Source organism: Anser anser (assembly GCF_964211835.1).
Source record: "Anser anser genome assembly, chromosome: 6".
Lineage (NCBI taxonomy): Eukaryota > Metazoa > Chordata > Aves > Anseriformes > Anatidae > Anser > Anser anser.
In genome coordinates this window covers 15,688,556-15,711,583 of record NC_139726.1, presented here as the reverse complement: position 1 = coordinate 15,711,583, position 23,028 = coordinate 15,688,556, and the positions used below count along the sequence as shown (strand labels likewise).

Here is a 23,028-nt window from a genome sequence, read left to right as displayed (position 1 = left end):
AGTCTTTCCAAGCAAAAATGAGAAAATTGAGAATTAGCTGGAGAATAAGATCAACACTAACTCCAGCAGTCATTGAATATAATGGTAGGATTGCTGATTCTTTATATAAAGGACTTGGTCCTGTTTCAGCAAGTGACATAGATGCATGCTACATTAGCATTACTTCTTTGCCCTTATTTTGTATTACAAGGAAATGTAATAGCGTAATCAACAGTTAACAGTGGCACTATCAGCATTTTTGTGAGTGCCTGAGAGGTCTGGCTCGGTGCTAGCTGCTCAGACTGAGTGGATCCAGCAGTGATTAGAAACTGTGTTATCCATCTGGAAAAGAAGAGAACACTTCTGCGGACAACACTGCAGCTCAGAAGTGCTAACACGACTGCTTCTGAAACTTATTTCATCTTCTTTTGAGGAGCACCAGATTATATCTTGCAGTAGCCATGTGATTCCCTGTTTACATCTAGGATCTGAGAATGCAGTGAATTTCCTAAGAATATGTGGGTGGACTTGGCCTCTAACCTTTAGCCTTTTAAATTCCTTTGGATTGCTGAAGGATTTTTGTTACCAGTTTTCTGGTTAAAGGGCAACTAGACTGACAGTTAAGGAAGAGATGTCTTCTCTTACTGTTTTTGTTTCTGTTGTTGTAGTTCAAGAGTGCTGTGACCCCCACTGTCAGTCTCCCCTCTAATGTTTGGTGGCCAAACTCTGCTGCCACATCAAAACTAACTTATCACAGCAAGATAACAATGTATAGAGGAAAAACAGCTTACATTGCCTTATCCATCGGTGCCGGCACACTGATGCAGCTTTATTCCTTGAAGGGCCATCTAGTTTCAATGTCATTTCTGTTAAGAGAAATTATAGTAGAACTCTCTGCCTAGTTATTTTTCCTCATAGTTGCCTTCAGCTTTCTTCTGGTGAAGAAAAGGAAATATTACAGCACTATTTCTCACAACAAACTTCCTGTATTTTACCTGCTGTTAAATGCCAGGAATGTCTTACTTCCTAAGGAATAATTCATCATGACTCCAGTTCTGCACATGAACACGGTGTTCCTAGGACCTGAACTCACACCATAAGGGACTTGAAATCAGCTTACAGTCTCACCAGGACAAGTCCTAAAACTTAACTCTGCCTTTCAGGAGACAGGTATCAGAGGCTTAATCCAACCTGTTATCAAACCAGTTGCCTAACATGTAGCACATGAGTAATCTGAATAGCTTGTTGATTCAGGCACAGGAACAGATGGTTTAGGAAAAGGGCTCCTGAGAATGCATTATATATTTGTTTGTTCCATTAGGCCTGTGGCAGAAGGAGATGTTCTTGTGCTGAGGGCATATGCGTAGGAGTGGTGAGATCTGGTTTCATTCCCAGTTCCATTCTCCTGTGTGTCCTTGGGCAAGGTCATTTTACTCTTTTATGCCTCGTTTACCCCACTGGCAAAGGGGGAAAAACAGCACAAAGTGGTGCTGTGGGCCTTCAATGTTCACGAGCTCTTTTACCTGCAGGTCTCAAAAATGCAGATTTTAAACAACAGTTTTATGTCAGCGTTGTGGGGAGGGATCATACTTTGAGGAGGCTAGCACGAGTCTGCTGTGTGTATTAAAAGGGACGGGTGGATTTCAAACTCTACCAGAGCTGCAGGTGTGGAAGTCCCCTGAGCTAACTAACCTTGGCCATATAGTCCTTGGCTCCTGCTGGGGAGGCTGCTTCATTAGCAGAAAAATTCTGTTCATTTCATCTTCACCTGTGTTATTTTGAGGGAGAGTGCACACATTCTTTTCTACTTTACTTTTATGTTAAACCTACGGTGCAATAACACCCAGAAGGGCATTAGCGGGTGTAAAGGGGTGCAAAGGGGTAATAATCACTCTACTTACAGCACTCCTGTCCCTTGGAAAAAAAAAAAAAAAAGCTGCAGGGCATAGTTTTCCGAGCACAGCAGAGAGGTCTGCCATGACCCTAAGCCCTGTCAGCAATAATGCAGGGTTCAGTTATGGCCTTTTATGGTTTCGCTTCTCTCCTGCTGATGAATTTCAAATGAAGGCTTTGCCAGTGCTGTCGGCATGGACAGTGTTCAACTGGCTTTTGCAGCATATTAAATACCTTCTCTGGCTAAACAGCCCGTGGGATGGAATTAAATTGTTTCTTTCTGTCTGTTCTTTATCTGGCAGACAAATATCACAATAGCTAATAATAGTGTTATACAGTAATATGATAACTGGATTTAGAAAGAAACCAAACCAATTTTGAGAACACATAAAGACAACTACTTCAGAGACATTGCTTCAGTGCTGTCTCTGTTGCTAAAATAACTTTTTTTTTCAGGGCCAATGGTTATATAGTTCTGTTTTCAGAGGCTTTCTACTGCAACAGCTTTGCTGCTTAAAGCACTGCCGAAGCCATGCAAGCTCTGAATGTGCAGCAAAGCCTTGGAGCCTTACTTTGGCTCAGACTGACCGTCCCATCAAGTAGCAGAACGATTGCTGTTTCCCTGCGCTCTGAGTTAGATAAGGAGAATGCTGCCTTTTTTGGTCTCCTGGAATGGTGCTTGTGTTCTGCAGACTGTAAACTTAGCCGCGCTAAGAGGCCAATGAGGTCTGCATAGCACGGTTTCAGATTTTGTGGGAGTCCTGTATGAGCTGGGGTTTGCTACCTATACAGAAGGAGAGAAAGTCTCTTATCAGGAGGAATTTGGGATTACAGACCACTGAAAAAGGCAAGGACCTCAAGACAAATCTGTTTCATAAATAACAGTGATTTAAATATTGTGCATGCTTATGCTTTACACTTCTCAGAGTGTACAAATAAAAATTAATTAAAGGTTACTCCAGGGTGTATATCAAAACCTGTTTACCAAAATATCTCTGAAAATTTGTCTGAGGAGGGAGTGCAGCTGAATTCAATTTGAGTAAACAAGAAGTGCATGTTTCAATCCCGGTATGGCCTTAAATGTGGCTTATACATTTCATGCGAGTCCAGCTCATGACTTTACCATCTGCCCTAATGAAAGTATGTCACAAAGAATAAACTGGAACCTGACCTCCTTGGTCTGGGGTAGCAGTAATTTATGTCTCCGTTTGTTGGGAAGTACCTTCTTTCCTAATCTGTGCCAAGTTTGCTGGAGCACAAAGGGAGAAAAGCAGTCGAGTCCCCTTTCACATCACCTCCACTATCCTCTTACTCCCCTGTGCTTGGTGAATAGTAGTACATGGAGCAGCTGCTGCTCCTTCCCCTGTGCCATTAGTGTCAGTGGCTTTACGCAGTCTCTATGCTGCTGTGCAGAATAGTCCCTAGGGCAGGCTGGAGGCCAAGTTAGCTGATTGCCCGTCTCCTTTGCCTGCAGCTGGGCTTTGTGAGGCACCTCAGGGCAACCCTACTCTTATTCCTAAAGAGATTACCTATGGAGCTTTGTGCTCGAGTCCCCCTTAGCATTTAGCTATCCAACCTGCAACTACTTTGTTAGCCTTTGCTAACTATTAGGCAAAGAAGGTGATCATGCATCCTAGTAAAAGAGGTATAAGTACTGCCAGCTACAAAGGGGGTGGAGCTTGTAGGAATCTGGGCAAATTCAGTAGGACTATGTGGACACAGCCAATTTGACCAGGACAATCTAGAGTATCATAAAGCATATCATAAAGCATAGCTATATCTTTATTTTGGTGTTATAGTCATTCTGTAAATTAGTCAAGACTGAAATACCCCTGGTTTTCTATACATAAGACATCTTAGGATAGAGAACATACATGTTTTCTTTTGCTGCATCCAGTAGTGAAGTTGAAGTTAGAGACTGACATTTAAAATGAATTGTTCCCCCTACCATTAGAGTCCTATGGAAGTGTTCACATGGAGCAGTGTTATCTTGGAATGCACTCACTTCCTTGTAGATCATATTTTGGCTTGTGGTTATGGTTTGGTATGGGACAGCAAGAACAAAATTGTGGTCCAGTGAAGCTATGTAAAATCCTTGCAATATATGCCTAAGTGTGAAGCACGTGTTTGTAAAAGACTGCACATGATATACAAATGAAACATTGAAGATGGGCAGCTCAAGGATGTAAATGATATGCTAAACACTAAAACAGAAGGACAAAATAGAGAACTGTGCTGGAACTTCTGCAGCCCTCCTCAACCCACTGGATATTTTTATTGGAAGCAGTTAATTGTGCTGATAGAGATTTCATATTCCAGAAGGGAATGTAGTTTGGCAAAATGTCCTAGCTTTCAATACAGACAGATGAATAAAGGGTAACCTTTAAAATCCCCATGGAATAAACTATTGAGAAACAAAACAGACACATGGAGAGACCATCTGTAAATTCTCTGAATGTGCAGAGCTGTAAAATACCATCCAGTCTGATATCAAATAATTTCTAAGCGTGGTAAAATGGTATATACACATCTGTCATATTAAGAAAGAGCAAAGATTAAGCTTTCTTTCTTGTTTATGATCTTCCATAGCAGCTACTACCCCAGTATTTATACATTGAGCAGATCTTCAAGCAGCAGCACTTGGTAGGCTTCAAACAAAAATGTGCATCTTTCTGGCTTGAGCAAGTCCAGCCGGGGTTACAGGTTCACTTATTTTCTTACTGGGAAAAAAATATATATATTAGAAATGTAGAAATATTCCCAAGACTGGCAGATATTAGACTAAAGTAATGTAGCATTTTCTTGACAGCTAATGTACCGTTGGCCGTGAATGTTTTCTCTCTAGTGATCACACACCTTAAAAGCCTTGCTTTATGTAAGCTATGCTGGTCTAAAGGGTTGCCATTATCCAGGTGAGTCACGGAAAGTTTAGGCAACTGTTAAAGCATGCCCAGAGTTTCATTTGGAAACAACAGAGTGTTAAAAGTCAGCAAAGAAGTCACTGTATTCTCATGTCCTGCTGTGCTCTGCAAAGACTGAAGCACATGAGTTCTTTTCTCCTTCACTTTAAAATTCAGTGTATAGCTCTAACCAGAAGCTGTCAGATGTATGGATCTCTATAACCTCGTCTTCTCTCTGAAATGAGGGTTTTAGTATTAGAGCAAGCTACTTTTTCTTTTTTTAAAAATAAATCCATAGTGCCCACGTTTAGCTGTGTGCATGGCAGATGTCAGAGAATCTGCACTAGTTTGACAAATCTGAACAGATGCCTCTGGAGTGTGATAGACTACTGGCTCTTCAAAGTATTTTCCCCTTGCTATCAGCAACTGCTCTTTTCTGTTTGGATTTAGGATAAGTCAGCTGTTACTTACCCAAGTGCTTATATGTGCATCCTGAGATGGTGCAATGATGATTATATAGGAGGAAAGTATGACACACAGCTAAATGTTCTTCTGAACAGATTTTGAAGAGGACAGAGACAATACCATTCCCCATGAGGTCTCAATGCGTAATAATTTGTAGTGAAAAGTAGTTGGCTGTCATTGCTACTTGACTGCAAACATATAACGCATGTGTGCCATGTAAACGGTTCTCTGGAGCCTGGTGCAGTATTGCAAAAGGGTGGTGAAATTGTGAGTGATGTGAGCACTGACCTCTCACTTCTTGCCACCCCAAGGAGTCTGGGGCACGACTACTGCTCTTCAGGCACCAGGAGCCTGAGATTCTGTTCTTATCTTTGCTACAATCTTTCTTTCTAATCTTGGACCTCTTTCTAATCATTTAACGTCTCTGTTATTCAGTCCATGATACCTTAAACTACAAATTTATGCTTGTTAGTAGTCCCTTTTATTTTGCCAGAGAATGAGACCAGTAAAAAGTGACAACTAAGCATGGCAGTAAGCCATTCCAGAGGTTAAGGACACCTATTTTGTTTAACAAAAGATGTACAGTATAATGATGACTCCTAGTGGAATGGTGTTTTAAGTGTTGCCAAATTGAATGCAGATAAACCCACGCTCTGGCAGCCTATCTCTCTTCTGCCTGGGCATTCTCACATTGAAGGCAGCAACAAACCCTTGGTGCTCATCTCTCTTCCTCTCTCCCAATCTTTTCCCTCATACTTAAAAGTTCTATTCATACAACTCCTAACATGTTTAAGTTGGGGCGGAGGTGGATATTCAGTGATAACTGCAAATGAGTTTTCTCAGAGAAATAAATCATTGGTCAGTGGAACTCTGTAGAAAGAGATGGCCCTGTTCCAGGTGGTGAGCTGTCTTGATCCTACCCCATTTTCCCCCTCTATGAGTAAAACCACGGCAGTCAGAAGGAGAGGTCTTTCTCTCCAAGAACTAAAGTTGGGCTTCTGGCAAACTGTGGCCATTTCTGTCTGCTAAGTGAATTTCCTAGGGATGATAATTTCAGTCTGGAGAGGCAACTGATATAGTCTACCACAGTAAGGCTTTGATCAAAGTCCATAGCAGTTTTCACCAACTTTTGGATGATTTTATTGCTCAGAAAGTTGCCAGACCAGCCAAAAATACAGCCACTCTGCCTTTCTTAATGAAAAAGTGATAATGTCCTTTATCAGTTTTAACCAGCAAAAGGGGACAGGATTTTATCAGTCAGTATCTAATGCAACCGCTGTAGCATCTCACACTTGCTATCCTTTTATTTTCATCTTCTCTCATTTTATTCCATCCTGTGCTTTCTCATTCAGCCTTTAGCCACCAGTTCACCCAGATCAACATCATCATTATTTTGTAGTTTTTTCTAGATTAATTCTGAGAGGATTATTCCCAGGGAAGACATCTAGTTCCCTTTAAAGTCTTTAAAAGTGCTTAACTTCATAATTCTTATTTTTAATCAGTTATTTTTTTAGAAGCCAGCATTCTTCTGTCTTAGGAGAACATTCATTTCAGTGACTAGTCAATGATTAAACTTCATTTTGAAAAAGTCATATGACTTCAAGGTTTCTGTATTTTGCCAGACATTTTTATAGTTGGTTGCTCATCTACACACCAGGTTCTGATGATATTGGCTTTTTTTTTTTAACCAAAAAATGCACCAGACTTCCAAAGTCTGCTCACATAAAACTCAAGATCTGTGTTTCTATGTCAACACACTGGTTTGGGTATCTCTGATACCCAGGTATAGTTGGATAAGCGGTGCATAGAGGCTATGAAATGTTAGCAGGGGCCTTGAATTATGGAAGCAGAAGAAGAGAGCTTGGGGAATAGCGTCACAGCTATGGTGACTGTTAGAGGGTAACCCTCTAAGGAAGTTCATCGAGGAGAGGTTTGCACTACTGTGGGAGATTTGATTTCAGTACTTGCCAGCATAGTTGTGACTGGTTTTAGTCTCAATGGTTTCTGTAACGACAGCTGTGAAGGGCATTAGGCTTCAGAACAGCTTAGCAGGATGCCCAAGGACTGAACAGCCCATGCTGAGGCCCATGTGGGATTGGCATCTGTGTTTGCTAATTCAGGTATGTCTGCCTGTGCTACAGCTGTATTCTTACTCTAGTACAAACCTCTGAAGCAGAGCAATAGCGTGGAAGGAAAATGGTTGTTAGCTAGGGCAAGTAATACCTTAACAGAAGTCCTACCTCTTACCCTTCCAATTTCATCTAGTGTGCTTTGCATCTGTTTTTTGCAGATAAACCAGACCCACCTGCTGGAACACCTTGTGCATCAGACATACGGAGTTCCTCCCTCACTCTTTCATGGTATGGCTCCTCTTACGATGGTGGAAGTGCAGTGCAGTCTTACACCGTGGAGATCTGGAACTCAGTGGACAACAAATGGACAGACCTCACTACCTGCCGCAGCACGTCTTTCAATGTGCAGGACCTGCAGGCTGACCGGGAGTACAAATTCCGCGTGCGAGCTGCTAACGTGTATGGCATCAGCGAGCCCAGTCAAGAATCTGAGCTGGTCAAAGTTGGAGAGAAACAAGAAGGTTAGTTTTTAAAAGAAAAGTCTAAGTTTAATTAAATCATAACAGTTCCCCAGTAGGGTCAGGCAGCTTTGCCACACTCCTTCGCACGTGCTTCTGTGCAATGAATGCTTAAGCTGGCTGTAAGCATGCTGAAGTCCCTTTGTAGCTTCATGTGGGTGTCTGTGCTTATGTTTTCTGTGCATCAATTGTGGAAACTTGGCTTCAGAAATCCCTAAAACCTGCCTTGTGAAAGCAACCAATAACTTGACTTCTGGCTTGCTCCGTGCATGCTGGCTGACAGACTTCTGTCGTTCAGCACACAGGTAAAGGGAGATAAAATATTTCACACGTTACCCATTCAGACCTTGCCCAACTGGGAAATTATGTTTGGTGGCTTACCTGAAACATACTGGGGGATTCATTTCACTTTATAGTGGACATACCATAGAAAACCAAACCAAAAACACTATCCCAAATTTGCTTTTGGAAAAAGCAAATGAGCTTGCTGCCAGGCAAGCACTGAATACACAGCAGAAATTGAATTAGCCTCTCATACTAGACATGATTTCTGTGCTTCAGATCCCAGCATGGTAAAGCACCTCAGTCCCGTTGCCCCTAATATACCTGATCTTGTGAAATTGTGACTTGTATCCTGCTTAGCATATTGGGTTTGCAGCATTGTATGGGTGATAAAAATATTTTTTAGAGTTTTTGATTCCAGGTGCAATGCATGTAAAATATTTTTCAGTATGCTTTTCCTCTTGTCTGCTTAACATCTTCTCAATTAGGCTAATGGGAAGAGTTGGAGCATTTTAGAAATTATTGTAAATTGTTACAAATGTTTTAAACACACACAAAGAAATCAACATTATTTTTTTAAAAACAGATTTTGAGTACAGATTTCTGGGCACACCCACATCTACCTACTGTGCAAGGATCACTTTGATATTCCTACCACACTGAAAATCCCAGAACCAAATTTTCAGCACCAAAATTATGTATTTTGCCATGTTTCCTGTCTTTGGAGAGTGGACTGTGTGTTGTATCTCTCCCTCCTTATCTTTATATGCAGAGCTTTAGAGTTTTAAATGTCTCACATAGTCCTTGTGATGTTATCTTTCATTGCCACAGCAAGACAAAATGATAGCAAAATGGTGCAGCATCACAAAGCTGTGTAAGCTTCTCAACAGTCATTTCCAAGCAAAAGGGAATCATACTCCAAGTGTTTTAAAGATTTAGAAACTGATGTAAATCAAAATGCAACTTCTCTTCAAAGGGAGAAAAAATAATGTTAAGAGTAGCAATAAAATTGAAAGAAAGCTAGGCGGTATTGGCTTTTCGTAATAGAATTCCCTGTGTTTGAATGCCCTCTTTCTTTAGTTGCAGGACGAACACCTTCTAGAGCTGGGGACCTGACCTGTTCCTAGATTTGCTTTTCCTAGAGCAAGCGCTACTTGTACCGGACCAAAGCAAACAAGCTATTTTTATTTTTAAGTCTGACAGTTTTCTTACATAGATTTAACACAAAGAGTCTATAGAGCAAATGAATCATTGTGACACAAATTTTTAACAGTCAAAAAGTTTCTTTGGGTGAAAAGAAATTGCATTTTGTTTGCAGGAGGGTGGGTTGTCTTTGTGCTCTCAGTTCCAGGGCTTCTAGCTTTCTGTTCTTGATACTGCAGCTAGCGTGAAGAAAGGGCAAGTCATATAAAGCGTGATTTTTCAAGTGCGTGAGTGTAGCTGGTGCCTTAACTGAAGGCAGTGGAAAATGCACATGTTCAGCACTTCTGAAAGTCAGGACATTAAACTGTCATCTATGTAAACACTTAGCTGAGTAACAGGGGATTTTCCATTACTGCCAGGAAGAGTGATTACTGATTTTCATACTGAGGTGGCCGTTACATATCAGCAATCTCAATCTCAATAAAATTCTAGCAAAGAAAGGCATGGGTAACTTTTCAACGTGAATTTCAAGAAAACAGCTACTAAAATAAGGTAGTAAGTCACAAGAGATTAAAGAAGACATTGCCATGTTTGAGGAAATCTTTTTACCGTTAACACACTTCTGAGAAAGGTTTTAGCACAGCTATGCAGAGCTTACAAAGCTCAGATATATTCTATTTAGTTAATTTAGGCTTCCAGTTGTGAACCAAAATGTTTCAAGTTCATGTCTTCAGTATAGTGTCGCTGCAGAACAGGGAACTGACTTCTTTGTCTAATCACCGTTTGGCAGACCTTAACTACGGGCAGTGTGGCTGGGATCAGCTCCCTTAGGCAGCCCTTAAAAGGGGAGGAAAATGTGATGTGCTTTCTGCAAGTGTGGTTTCTAGCTGAGGAAGATCTGAGGACAGCTACGCCTGCATGGGGAGGGCTCGCTTCCCTCCCTGCTCTTCTGGTAAATGACTGCAAACCAGCGAGTCTGTTTTGGGACATACAAGGGTTGCAAATCCTGCAGGAAGAGAGGAGGACTTTAGTAACAGATTATATTTACTTGATTGGCTTTGCTACCGGAATACATATGCAGGGTTATGTCTTGAATATGAAAAGGTGATGCCTGCATCAGATCAGTTACCTGCGTTCCCTTCATCTTTCTTTCTATTTTCTTGTCCACTACTGCACTTAACTCTATACTCTAAGGCAAATAAAGGTGTCCGGAGTAATGTGTTAATGTTTCATAACATGAATTGGTTGACACAGTAGGGATAAATCATTCGATTAGGCTTGCACTCTATGATGACAAAGTGCAGCTTTGGCAGCTACAGGGAAAGTCGTACAGGTCCCCATGAAACTGCCTTTGCAGCTGCTCAAATTACTGGTCATAGCCAGAGGTCTTAGGAGCAAGTCCAAGCAGTGTAAGTAATGTATAGCAACATTCCAGCTACCACCCCTTTGCCTCATACCTGCAGGCAACATAGGGAACAACACACAAACTGGTGTTACTGACAGTTCATTCACATGAGAATAAAAAATTATAATCAGAACACTCAGGCCAGCTTCCAATCTGCCTTGTGTCATGGGGCTTGCTTACGCCTCTGCATGCCTTTGAATATTCCTGCAGAACTGAGTCTCCATTTGGACATCTTTGCTTTCAAAGTTCCATGCTCAGGAAGGTGTACACTCTCCAAATTTTCTAGTCATCTTGAGTCTGAAAAATGCGCCTCCATGCTTTGTGGGAAATCTTTTCATCTATGAGCATGCTTTAATTTTAGGTTTACAATTGCAAAAATGCATCAAAAAGCCAGAAAAGGATTTGTCATTGAACCAGAAGTGTAGCTATTGATTTTAATATTTTTAATTTATTTTCTATTCCATTAAGGCTTTCCTAAAGCAATTTATTAGATGATTTTGAATTGATTCAGTATGCTTATGTTTCTACTAGGGCGGTAAAGTAGCCAAGCACTGTAAAACACAAGAATTAGATTTATCAAGAGATGGTGACTGAAGTTTGACTATGTAGTTATTAGAAATGAAAAAGTGGTGAAGAGATTTTAATTATGGAGTTAATACACAAAATCCCTGACTGGTTTTGCTGCTTAGCCATAAGGGTCTGCCAGTTACCCATGTTACTGTGAATAATTTGACTGCTTTATGTGAGCACAATATCCTATTTAATGCATTATTCATGTCTTGATTTTCTTTACAGAAGAACTTAAAGAAGAGGAAGCGGAGCTATCTGATGATGGTAAGAATTTCATATTTTAATCAGGAAAAAATAAAAGCTATGTTTTTATTTCATATTCTATGGAGGTTTTAATCATGGTCCTCACTCCTTATTTGTAGAAGGGAAAGAAACAGAGATTGAATATCGGACAGTTACTATCAACACTGAACAAAAAGTTTCAGATGTCTATAATATTGAAGAAAGACTGGGATCGTAAGTACTATACTGTGCTTTTAAAGACACATTGCTTTCCAGGCTACTAAGAAATTACAAGGCTAGCAAAAAAAAAATAAAAATAAAGAGGAACACACTGTGCACTTGCATTTCCATTATATCCATCAGTGGTTACAAGATTATCCTGCCCACAGGCTAAAATCTCTGTTGACAGTGGTTATAATCCCAAGAGCATTAATAGTATTGCTCAGAGAAGGTCAGCGATTAGCCTGGCTGTTTCTCACTGCTCAAACTCGTGGTTATGTGAATTGCATGCCATGATAATCTTTGAGCAATTTGTGCTGCTGGTGGTGCTGAAAGGCAGAGGATCATGTACGGTTCTCTTAACAGAGCTGGCATTTATCCTTCTGCTGGCTAAGTGTGTCATAGAGGTGCAATTGTACATATACAGTGAAGTGAATTGAAAGTAGACTCTATCATTCAGGTTCTGATTTCATCTACATCCTGACATTTCACTTCAAACCTGAGATGTTTCCTACCTTCTGCTTCTACATAGGTATATGGCCTATGGAGGAAAACTTGAGTCACATGAACTAAAGAATGCTAGGTGTCCCTTTTTTGAACCCTCTTGTATAAAAAATGTTAATTGTAAAATTGGGGTCTCTCTAAATATGGTAGTCATCAAAATTTCTTGCAGATTACTCTTCACAAAATCAGTACAGAACAGTACTCGATATGATAATTTTTTTTAATTTCAGATAGTGTGGTTGCACTGGCTTATTTAGTAAAATTTTGCTAGTCTTTGTGGACCATGCATTGTAAAAACATTTTATGGAAATAGATGTATGTTTTCAGGGGCAAATTTGGACAAGTCTTTAGGCTTGTTGAAAAGAAGACTGGAAAAGTGTGGGCAGGAAAATTTTTCAAAGCATATTCAGCTAAGGATAAAGAAAACATAAGGGATGAAATCAGCATCATGAACTGTCTACATCATCCAAAACTCGTCCAATGTGTAGATGCCTTTGAAGAAAAAGCCAACATCGTTATGGTCTTGGAAATGTAAGTATAAAACGGATCATGCTAACAAAGCTAATAAAGTTGGAAATAATTGTGCATAGAAAAGTAGCAACTTACCTAGATATGGGTGACTGACAGAAGCTTCGGAGTCTGCAAGGTTTCACACCTTGTAAGTTTTTCCAGTCATTCATCCAAGCTGTTTAAACCGTGTAAGTAAATCTGTGATGTCTTTCTTTAAAATCAGTGACGATGTGTTGCAGACTTCATTATCTATTTCATTTGGTTTTTAATCTAGTACGTGTAGTGCTTTTCTGCAGCTCACTCTTCTATTGCCAACTTGGGAGGGGAGAGAAAAAAAGTTAGTTGCAATTTGGCTTGTTTTTAGAACCAAAAATGTGCTTGAGGAGGAGAAAAAACATTTTTCTTTAGGAAGTTCTAAGCAGATGTTGAATAAGCTTGTGTCAAATTTCACCTACACACTGACCAGTTATCTCTTGCAACGAACTGTATGTGGATGAAGAACAGGCTGTAGAGGAGAGAGATATACTTGCAAATGCAAACCTTAAAGCTAAATTACAACAAAACAGTTGAATTTCCATGAAAAAATCACCCAGGGAAATTTATAGTATCCAAGAGGTATTGAGAACACTTTGTTCACATCAAGGGCAATATCCAGTTTTTATATTTTTAAGAGACTTTAAAAAGGGATTAGTCTGATGAGTTTTTCCTGCAACAACATAAACACTCTGATTGTAAAACACTTATTTTTAGTAACGGAGATCCGTCTAAGAAATATTCACCGGTCAGCACAGTGAATGCTCCAAATCTAGACCAGTAGATGCAGAAAGATGGTTTACACTGTAACCCATTTGTATTTTTGTTTCCAAATTTGTATTCCAAAATTGTGAATTTTGTTTCCATATTCGTATTTTTTGTATCAAAAAAAAAATAAAATAAAATCTAGTTAAACATGACTTGATCTGCCCTTAATATCAAGACAGATTCTGTGTCAAGGTCCAGGTGTCGCAGTTATAGAGGGGGATTTCTCATCTCCCTGAAAGTCATTACACTCTTTATCACAAGATTTACAATTGAGTAAAGCTGGATTTGAAGACAGCCTAGGTTGCTTTCATGTACTTGCTGAGTAAGATAGCAATAGCTATCTTCACCTCACAAAAACTGCTTTGGGCTATTAACTCCACACCACCGTGGGAAGGAGAAGAAAAGCGCCTTAAGCAGTGCTATAAAGCATCTCACAGGGCTGGAACTTAGGCTTTGAAGATAGATTTTTTTTTCTTCGTGAAAAGAGAAAGTTGAGAACATGTTCATACACTAAAATTCATTATAAGAAAAGTATCTGCACACTGAGGAGTGGAAAGTAGTGGTCAGACGTCAGAAACACTGAGAATGAGCATGCATGACCAACGTGATGTTTGCATCATGCGTAATGCACCTGCTTAGTGTGAATCCCATACTTGTGGCAGTAGCAGCTGGAAAGAAAAGGAAATCCTGATCTGTGCTGATGTGTTTTCCCAAAAAGTTACATCAGCCACTGTGCTGCTGCCACATCTAGACAGCTGCACTTTAATGGGCTGTCTGCTGCAAGGAGAAGCTGTTTTTTTGCTGGCTGGAACTGCTGAACAAGAAATAGGTTGTTAGGAGCAAAAGAGATGTTATCTATTATCTTGCTTTCTTGGCATTTGCCTAGATTATGTGAAAGCTGCTATTGCACTGGCATATTTCAGAGACTGAAATGCCGTTATACAACCTTGGTACTTATGTGCAAGACGGTGCTTTTATTTTTAGATTCAGAAGTTGAACAAGCTGATGATGGTAAGGGAAGGGAGCCCTACTTAGCTTGGAATTGGAAGCTGGCAGACCTAATGGAAAACAAGGAAATGTATAAAGAGGTTTGAATATCATAGGGCTTTACACTCCATTAGTTCCCAGCTGCAAAGAAAGGGTGTTTATTAAAAAATATATATACAAAAATACAAACAAACTTAAAGTAGTTTTGCTAACCAGTCTAATTAGGATGTGATTTTGGTGGCTACACAGGGTTTTGAAACCCCACGTGGAAATTTCCATAGCGTTAAGAGCCATAGGAGGAGGAGATCTTAAAGGAGCATGCAGGCAGGGGATAGTCATCAGTCTCTGCTCTGGAGCAGGTCTGGGCAGTGAGATGCTTCCGTGACACCTTTGTGTCAGATGGTTTAGTGGCCTCTGCACTGTCACTGTCCCCAGGTGACACAGTTACAGCATGGCAACTGCACCACTATTGTTTAGAAAGGCACCAATGGATCGTTTCTGTTTTATCTATTAAGCTAATATTTCTTTGCATGTCAGGGAAATTGTGGCAAGTACTTTCAAAAATTCTTCGTATCCAAGCTATTCTTTTTATTCCTACCAGAGTCTAAATAAGTGGATTTTAAATAAATCAAGCTCATCTGCCATTAGTCCTCTGCTAAACCAGATGTTAGCAGTGACTGGAATTTAGCAGCTCCCCCTTGCACTCAGAGTGGACCTTTTGACGAGGAGCACCTTTGGATTTTTCTTCCTGATATTAATCCTGAATTTTTCATTTTAATTTTATTCCTACATCTTTCTTACAAGCTTTTAAACTTTGCCCAGCAATTCTTCTCTTGTTTTGCAATTTGTCATACCACTATTTTGCATTGTTTGATTTTATATGTATAATAAATTTAGGGTTTTTCCTGGTCATTCAGTTTAAATTAAATGCTATAGTGATTCAATCATTTGATGTGCTCTTCCCTGAAAACCTTCTTATCTACTACCATTTGTTAGAAGTCGGGGCAAATCTCGGGCATTTCCTTTGCAGATATAATACAGGATCTGTTCCAAAATAAGTATCCCAGTGGAAAAGGAGCTTAAAAAACAGTAGCAAGTTGTGAACAGTATTCAGCATTGGGAGCTAAGTGCCTTAAAGTACATTTTTACATACTTCAGATAGTCAGTTTATTTTGACATAGATAAGAAAATTATTGTGTTGAAAATTAAGATTATTAAAGCAAAATTGCAGCAGTCAACTCTGCATGTCTCCATTTATTTGGTATGATTTAAGTTGACACAAGTCTCTAAGGTTTTGTCTTTGTTTCAAAGGAAGATTTATCAAAATGCAGGGAGTATTTGCTTGGGCAGCTCCATGGTAGAGTTTTCTCACTGTTCTTCCATGACCAAAATATTAAAATCAAATATTTTAAGTGTGTACTCTCTGACTCTGTAGAGAAGAGTATTTCCCTCACATTGACCTGATTAGATGTTTAATTCTGAGACAGCTGTGACTGTGTGAAGAAAGCCTGCAGAAGCAGGTCCTGTTGTGTGTATGCAGGACCAAATCTGCATTGGTTCGGTTCAGCTTCCTAACCTGTGAAAAATTAACCTGCATTTCACTCAGGATATAAATGGAAAAATTTGCGTTCTATAAATGCAATTGCAGTTTAATGGTGCTTCCAGAGTGTCTGGTGGTCCTAAGGTAAAAACAGCATGCAGATGCATTAAGAGTAATTCATTTCAAAATTGTATGCTAAAAAGTGGTGCTTGAGGCAATGGTACAATTTCTGGGAAACTTTCTCTTTAAGGATCTAAAAAATATGTCAGTTTTCTGTTAAAAATACATCCATGTTAACAGTCAAAAAGGAATCCATACTTTTTAGTATCAGGATGATAATTATTTGTAACTGCAGAGTGCTCCAGTTATAAATATTTTGCATATAGATGTTTTCATAAACACATCCATACAAGTTAATGTCTTACTGCAGTAACAAAATACTTGATCCCAGGCACATCAGAGCTGTTTTTTCAATAGCTATCACCATATTATTGGCTTTATGTTACAAATGTGCTCTAATCCAATTCAACCTCTGAATGTGTCAAGTGTGTACTGTTCTTTCTATTTCCATGTTAACAGGAAACTGCAGTAGCATCTATGATTATATATTTTCTGAAATCTTGTAGCCAAAGCAACAGATGTGTCCAGAACTCCAGATGTTTCAATTTCAGTATAGGATATGAGGGGTATAATCCTATATCTGACAACTTGCAAACATTGCAAGGCCATTTTTCACTTGCGTGTTTTCTTTCTGTAACTGAAATTACATTTGGCAATAAGCATGAATGCTGCAAAATCTTAAGCCATATAAAGACCATGAAACATTTCAATTAGAGCAGATTTCTAATAGCAAATCTGCTCTAAACACCCCTTGCTCCCTTCTGTATCAGTCATTCATCTGCTACATCCAAAAACATAGTTCCCATCTTTGGACACGAACAGATGAAACAGTTGGTGATTACTCAGAATTAAAAAAAAAAAAAATGCATTTTGTTTTATTAAATCTATGTGAACTGTCCCACTTTAGTTCCACAAAGAGTCCAATCCAGGAGATTCTGCCCTGGAAAGACTACTTATTTCACATCTTAAATGAGCATAAAAATGGAATTGACCTACAAGGAGTGTGATGATGGTTCAGCTAAAAATACCAGCACTGAAAGAGTTGTGGATTATATTGCCCTGCCATAGCTAAGGGGGAAATTCCCACTGAGCTCACTTGGGTCAGAAATTTACCCTTTGAGCTTTGCATTCCAATTAAACATATCATTTGAATTCTTCCTTCTGCAGACATTCTTTGTCACCCTCAGCCTCCCTTCTTCTCAAATGCCTTTTTGCTAATCTACTAAAAGTTTTGTCCTTTTCTATGACCCATCCCATACTTTGGGATCATACTCTTGATCCACACTTTTTTCCCCTCCTATCCTGTATTGTAGTTTTCTTGATTTCTAAATTATGTTACCTGCACTTGTGTAGTAATGGAGCATAGAAAGGAAGGAAGCAGTGAGAAATGTCAGTTTGGAGTCTGGAGTGGTGGCAAGGACACATCAGAGGTGTGACAACCACATTGCACGCAATTGACAGCCAGGTGCAGGTGGCTGAACGATAAAGGATAATGACATCAAAAAATGTAGATTGTATCCTGGAGTGACTACTGCAAGCTTGAAATACTTGGATTTGTGTAAAGGAAATAGTTTGATTGCTCTCAAAATGAAAATGGTACAGAAGCCCTCTTTTTTCTGTCTTTCCTAGGGTTTCAGGAGGAGAACTCTTTGAACGAATTATTGATGAAGACTTTGAACTGACAGAGAGAGAATGCATTAAATATATGAGACAGATTTCAGAAGGAGTTCAGTACATCCATAAGCAGGGTATTGTGCACTTGGATTTGAAGCCAGAAAATATTATGTGTGTCAACAAGACTGGTACAAGTATCAAACTCATTGACTTTGGACTTGCAAGAAGATTAGGTAATGATTTTTCTATTTCAGTATGATATGGGGAAAGGGACAGGACAAGCATTAAATCATACTTACCATTATATTCTTCCATATAAAAGAGTACACAGAAATGTTTTATACAAAGAAGTATGAAACTAGGAAAAAATAGAAAAGGGGAAAATAAGACATTCCAGAGAGAGAGAAGGGCACCTCATCTTTGAAAGTTTGCAGAAAGTATCTATTTTTTTTCCGTGGCCATAGTATACCTGTAGATTGCAAGGTAAAATATACAAAAGTACGAATATTAACAAATATTACTTTTACTATGAGAAACTGTAAAACACTAACTTTCTAACTCTAAGAAATGGAACAAAACCTCAATCTGCATGAGTAGTATTACAAATATTTGAAACTTTTTTAACAGCAGAATTTAAGGTGAAGTTCTTGAAGACTTCCAAGTATGGATAGTTACACTGAATTTACACCTACCTATTAGTGTTCTCGTTTCCCATCCTAACTAGCAACATATTGTTGTATATGTAAATTATAGGAGGAATTCTATAAAAAGGTGTGTTTTGGTCATGCTCAAAATGACTAATAAAACAATACTACTTAAAATAATACAATGGAAAAAAAAAAAGTTCCATTTGACAAGCTCCTCCTCTTCCTAAGGTGTTTTTAGTTGTTTCTTTTCATTCATTCTGGACTAAGTTTTCCAGCGTGATCTGCAATCTGAAAGCCAAAGACCATGGAGGGTTCTTCTTTTCATATTGCTCGCTGTCAACTCAGCTTTAGAAGGCAGCCCTCCAGTTGTGTTTGTTCAGTGTTAAACAATGCCAAATCACACACTGATCTTTTTTTAATCCTGCACTTTCACAAGAGAGAAAATAATAATTCCAAAAATTAAAAGGAGCTAAAACACTTTATGAAGATGTTACACTGGCTGAGCTGAGATTTGTCACTCTTGCCATTAAATTGATTAGAACAACTCTGCATAAAGTTGCCTACAGCTATATTCTTAGTTATAATCTTTCCCCTTCACTCTTTAAACAAAATTATAATTCTTATTAAAAAATAGAACATTTTCATGAGTAAATTTTGAAATTGAAACCTGTTCTTTATTACCTGCTATATGCTGCTCATCCTACTTCTTTTGATACTTAAGTAACAGACTACAACATACTCAAGAATATAATTTTACTAAAACAAACCAAAAAATGGTATGTTGAACAAGTAGGGAAAAACAAATCTGCTTTTCAGATTTCAGATATTCAACTTGAATGAATTTTGCATGAATCTCATTCACAACATTACATGAGTCTTGGAACTGAGAGACATAAGCGTTTATTTCATTCATTAAAAAAAAAGAGTGGCACCATTTATGTTCCTTTGCCAGTGGTGAGATTTTTGTTACCAGCTGTGTGAAAGACTTCATCCCAGGATGTTCCAGCTGTGAACCTGGAAAACTATACTTTAACTGCTGAAGCGAGTGGATTTCAACAGCAACAGACAGGCATGTAACAACAAAACACCTTTTTATAGAAATTTCTTCAGCTACCTTCATAACTTGACATCCCGGTTAAACCCACATTCAGCAAAAGGAAGATCCTGTTTTCAGGGGCTCGTTCATACCCATTAGGTTTTCCATTTTTCTGTTAATGTAGAGGCACGGCTGATACCAGTTTGTGAGCTGCTACCATCAAATCGTATGTGGCAAATCTCTAACCTGTATATAACTTTTTTTTTTTTTTTTTTAATGTAGAAAGATGAGAGCTATGGGCACTGAACCTGATTTTGGTTTTACAATGCTGTACATTCATTTGGCTAATTACTAATTCTTGCAAAGTTACACTTTAGGTAATTGCTGTTTCTTTCACCAGCCTGCTGTTCTGGACAACTCAGGGTGTGTGGCATTTCCATAGCAAGAGAATGTGCCCTCCCGTTCCATGCCCCTAATGTTCCATTTGCTAAAACAATTTTTACTACGTGACCTCTTTTTGCTAATTGTCTTACATGGAGAACTGACAGCACATTCCTCCATTTGTATTCCTTCAAGCCTTGTGATTTTGAAATTGACTGTCAAATTCACTTTGATGGAATAGATGTGGGATTAGGAGCCCTCGTACTGTGTCTGTGTCCCTGATGCAGCAGATACCTCTCAAGCAAGGGACTGCCAAAGGGAGCAGTGACTGATTTTGCATTTCAGCTTCTGAGATTCATTTGTAATTCTTTTTTTGTAACTAACGCAAACTGATGGTTCTAAATATTCATTGTTTCAATCGGTTTTAGAGAAAATAGAATCAGCTCCTTCTGCCGTCATTTGCAGCAGCTAATTAGTTTTCTTATACTGTCAGGAAATACCAAAGCCGCAGTGGGATATTTTCCTGACCTTTTTTGGTGTGCTGAGGAACACATGTAGAAAATTGTTTAAGATAAACTTCTCGAGGAGAAGAGAACGGGTTTTGAGTACTGTGAAGATATTTTTTTATTAATCAGTTGATTATACACAGTGCCGGCTACAGTTTCCAGCTAGCCTGTCAGCTTTCTGTCTGAACTAAGTGATATCCAAACACAGATCCTACTGTGTACCAAGCTTGTAAACATCTGGGTAAAGAGTTGACATATTACTGCATAGAAAAGGTCTTATTCTTTTCTTTTTTTCTTTTATACACAGAAAATGCTGTATCAGTTCTTTCACTTTGTATGCTTGCACTCAAATGCCGTGTTTTCAAAAAACATTTCTCTGACCTATGGGCAGCACATTTCATACACCAGCCTTTTGCATACACAGTGGCTCATGGTAGTTTACACAGTGCACAGAAAAGCTTCCAAACTTGGATGTGAAAATCCGAGCCTGAGATTTGGACGATCATGATGAAGCTTTTAGAAAATAGGCTCTTTGTGACAAATTTTGGTAATTTTTCATAAGGACAGGTGGAAAAAAAAATGTGGGTGCTGACCTTAGAAAAAAGGCAACAGGGAAAATTGTATCTTAGGCTTCCTAGTTGTTTTTGGAAAGGAAGGGGGATCTCTCATTGCCACTATGGAAAAGACATCATCTTCATTCTAGCTAAATCAGTTTAGGTTGGATCTTTTTGTTGTAGGAAGGCTCTGGTTTCATGAGTATAGGGATGCTGTGGAATATCTTTTGCATGTGATTTTTAAAGGCTAATCAGATGTCTGGCAGGAAGGATCTTGTTGTTGGCGGACTTGCATGGGGAGAACAAAGTGAATGCCTGGGACTGCTCCCAGGCTTTCTTCTGTTTCTGTCCCTAGAAAAGGGTTCTCTCTGCATAGCAGAGAGTCTCTGAAAGCAGGGATTACATGTGAAAATGAGGTTTCCACAATTAATTTATTATCATCACATCTGAGCAGTGCAAAAAGTGTTTCACAACATTTAAAATGAGAAACTGGCACAATTGTGAATGAATTCACTATGGTAGTGCCTAAATTTCTTGCAAGCATACTGTGCAATCCTGAGGGAAGTTCTTAACCCCATATATCCTTCAATTTTCATGTTGTAAGCTGGGGATTTACATAAATCAAAAGAGTACTAGCATAGATGCATGATTACATTTTATGAAATAACTAAACAGTTTTCAGTGGAGGTAACTGTAAATGCATCATCAGAATTTGGATCAGCATTTATGTTGCAAAATAAAGTAATGGAAGTTCGAGTCAATAAAAATGCTCTGTACTGATTCACTGTTGTGGACAAACAGCTTTTATTGTAGTCTTCTCCAAACTTTGACCTGCTGTTTTGTTGTTTTTTTCAAGCTTTTCTCCTGATTACAGAGCTGGAAATCTGTGCATGTGGTTACCTTAGCAGAAGCAGGATTGGAATCTGTTACATCTGTTTTTCTTCCCATTCATATCTGCTTTGTTTAGATGGTAATCTCTTTGGGAGAGGGATGGTTCCTCTATCATTGTACTGTGCCTAATCTGGATGCTACTCTTGCACAAAAGATAAGCACAATGCAATGTGTCTCACTTAAGAAAAATCCTGATTGTTCAGGTACATGTGCAGACTGGACACGAGTATCTCAACCTAAATCCAAGCCTGTTTGAAGTCAGAAACCATTTATCTCCTGACATTCTTCTACTTTTATAATACTTTTTTTTTTTTAAATTGGGACTTTTTTTCCCCCTATCCCCAATCTATTCCTTATAGTTTCCTTCCCGCCTGCCCTTGCTTATTCTTTTCCTCTTCTTCCCATCCTATTTAGAATAACCATCAAAGAAAATGAGCCTATTGAGATTTATCTAGTATCTTCCTAGTGAATTACATTGTGTTTCACACTATCAGTAAAAATTAGACATATCACTCCTAGTTGCATACTGATAGCATAAACGGGTAATGTTAGATTCTGTATAGGTTCTTATTCTACCTTCATCACTGCATTTTCCAGTAGAGTAGTACCGGTGGGTCAGCACAAGAAAGATAAAGTTCCCATGTCCTATGACCTGATTCTTTTAGTTCATATTGCTAGCAGTAGCTTGGTTGTGGATCATTTCAGAAGCATCCACAAGCAGAGCCAAATGTAAGATATCTCCCCTTTTTTCACCATTTTGGGGCTCCAGAGGTATGCTTGTAGTCAAGTCTGGTTTTCAGAGCAGGCTCAAACCCACTTTTATTGATAAGGTAGTGATCCATTAGGTGCGTCATCTTCTTGTTTTGTTGTTTCACCTCCTACCTGTGACACTTCAATTAAGAGACAATGTGACCCAGTATTGATTCTCTTTCCTGTTTAACCTATAAAAATGTGTTGGATTGAAATAGATATTTCTTATTATTATAACTTTATCATTACCGTATCTCTACCATAATAAACAGATCCCTGAGCTTTAATAAATCTTGGATAACTTGTGAAAACTCCTTTCTAACCCTGGAATCCTGAAATGCTCTTGTGAAGCTGCTTATAGGGATGGAGGCTCAAACACTCGTGTACTTCAGAACATCCAAACCTAATTAAACAGTAAAAGTTGTCTTCTTTCTTAGTCCTGGTGTTGTGCAAACTCCTTGCAATAGCAACCTTCTTAGCATGTGCCTTGTACTGTGTGGTAAAGGATGCTTAACATGT

The 23,028-nt window shown here is 38.9% G+C and overlaps 1 protein-coding gene across 7 annotated transcripts in view; it reads left to right on the top strand.

Moving 5' to 3' along the window:
• The window catches only part of MYLK (myosin light chain kinase), a 210,112-nt gene that overhangs the window by 170,457 nt on the left and 16,627 nt on the right, over positions 1 to 23,028 (top strand). For all 7 annotated transcript variants that reach the window (XM_083841334.1, XM_083841331.1, XM_083841332.1 and 4 more), the window contains 5 exons: positions 7,528 to 7,830; positions 11,453 to 11,491; positions 11,590 to 11,683; positions 12,500 to 12,703; positions 17,760 to 17,977. In XM_083841334.1, coding sequence (XP_083697460.1) covers positions 7,528 to 7,830; positions 11,453 to 11,491; positions 11,590 to 11,683; positions 12,500 to 12,703; positions 17,760 to 17,977 — 858 coding nt within the window. The remainder of the gene's footprint in view (positions 1 to 7,527; positions 7,831 to 11,452; positions 11,492 to 11,589; positions 11,684 to 12,499; positions 12,704 to 17,759; positions 17,978 to 23,028) is intronic.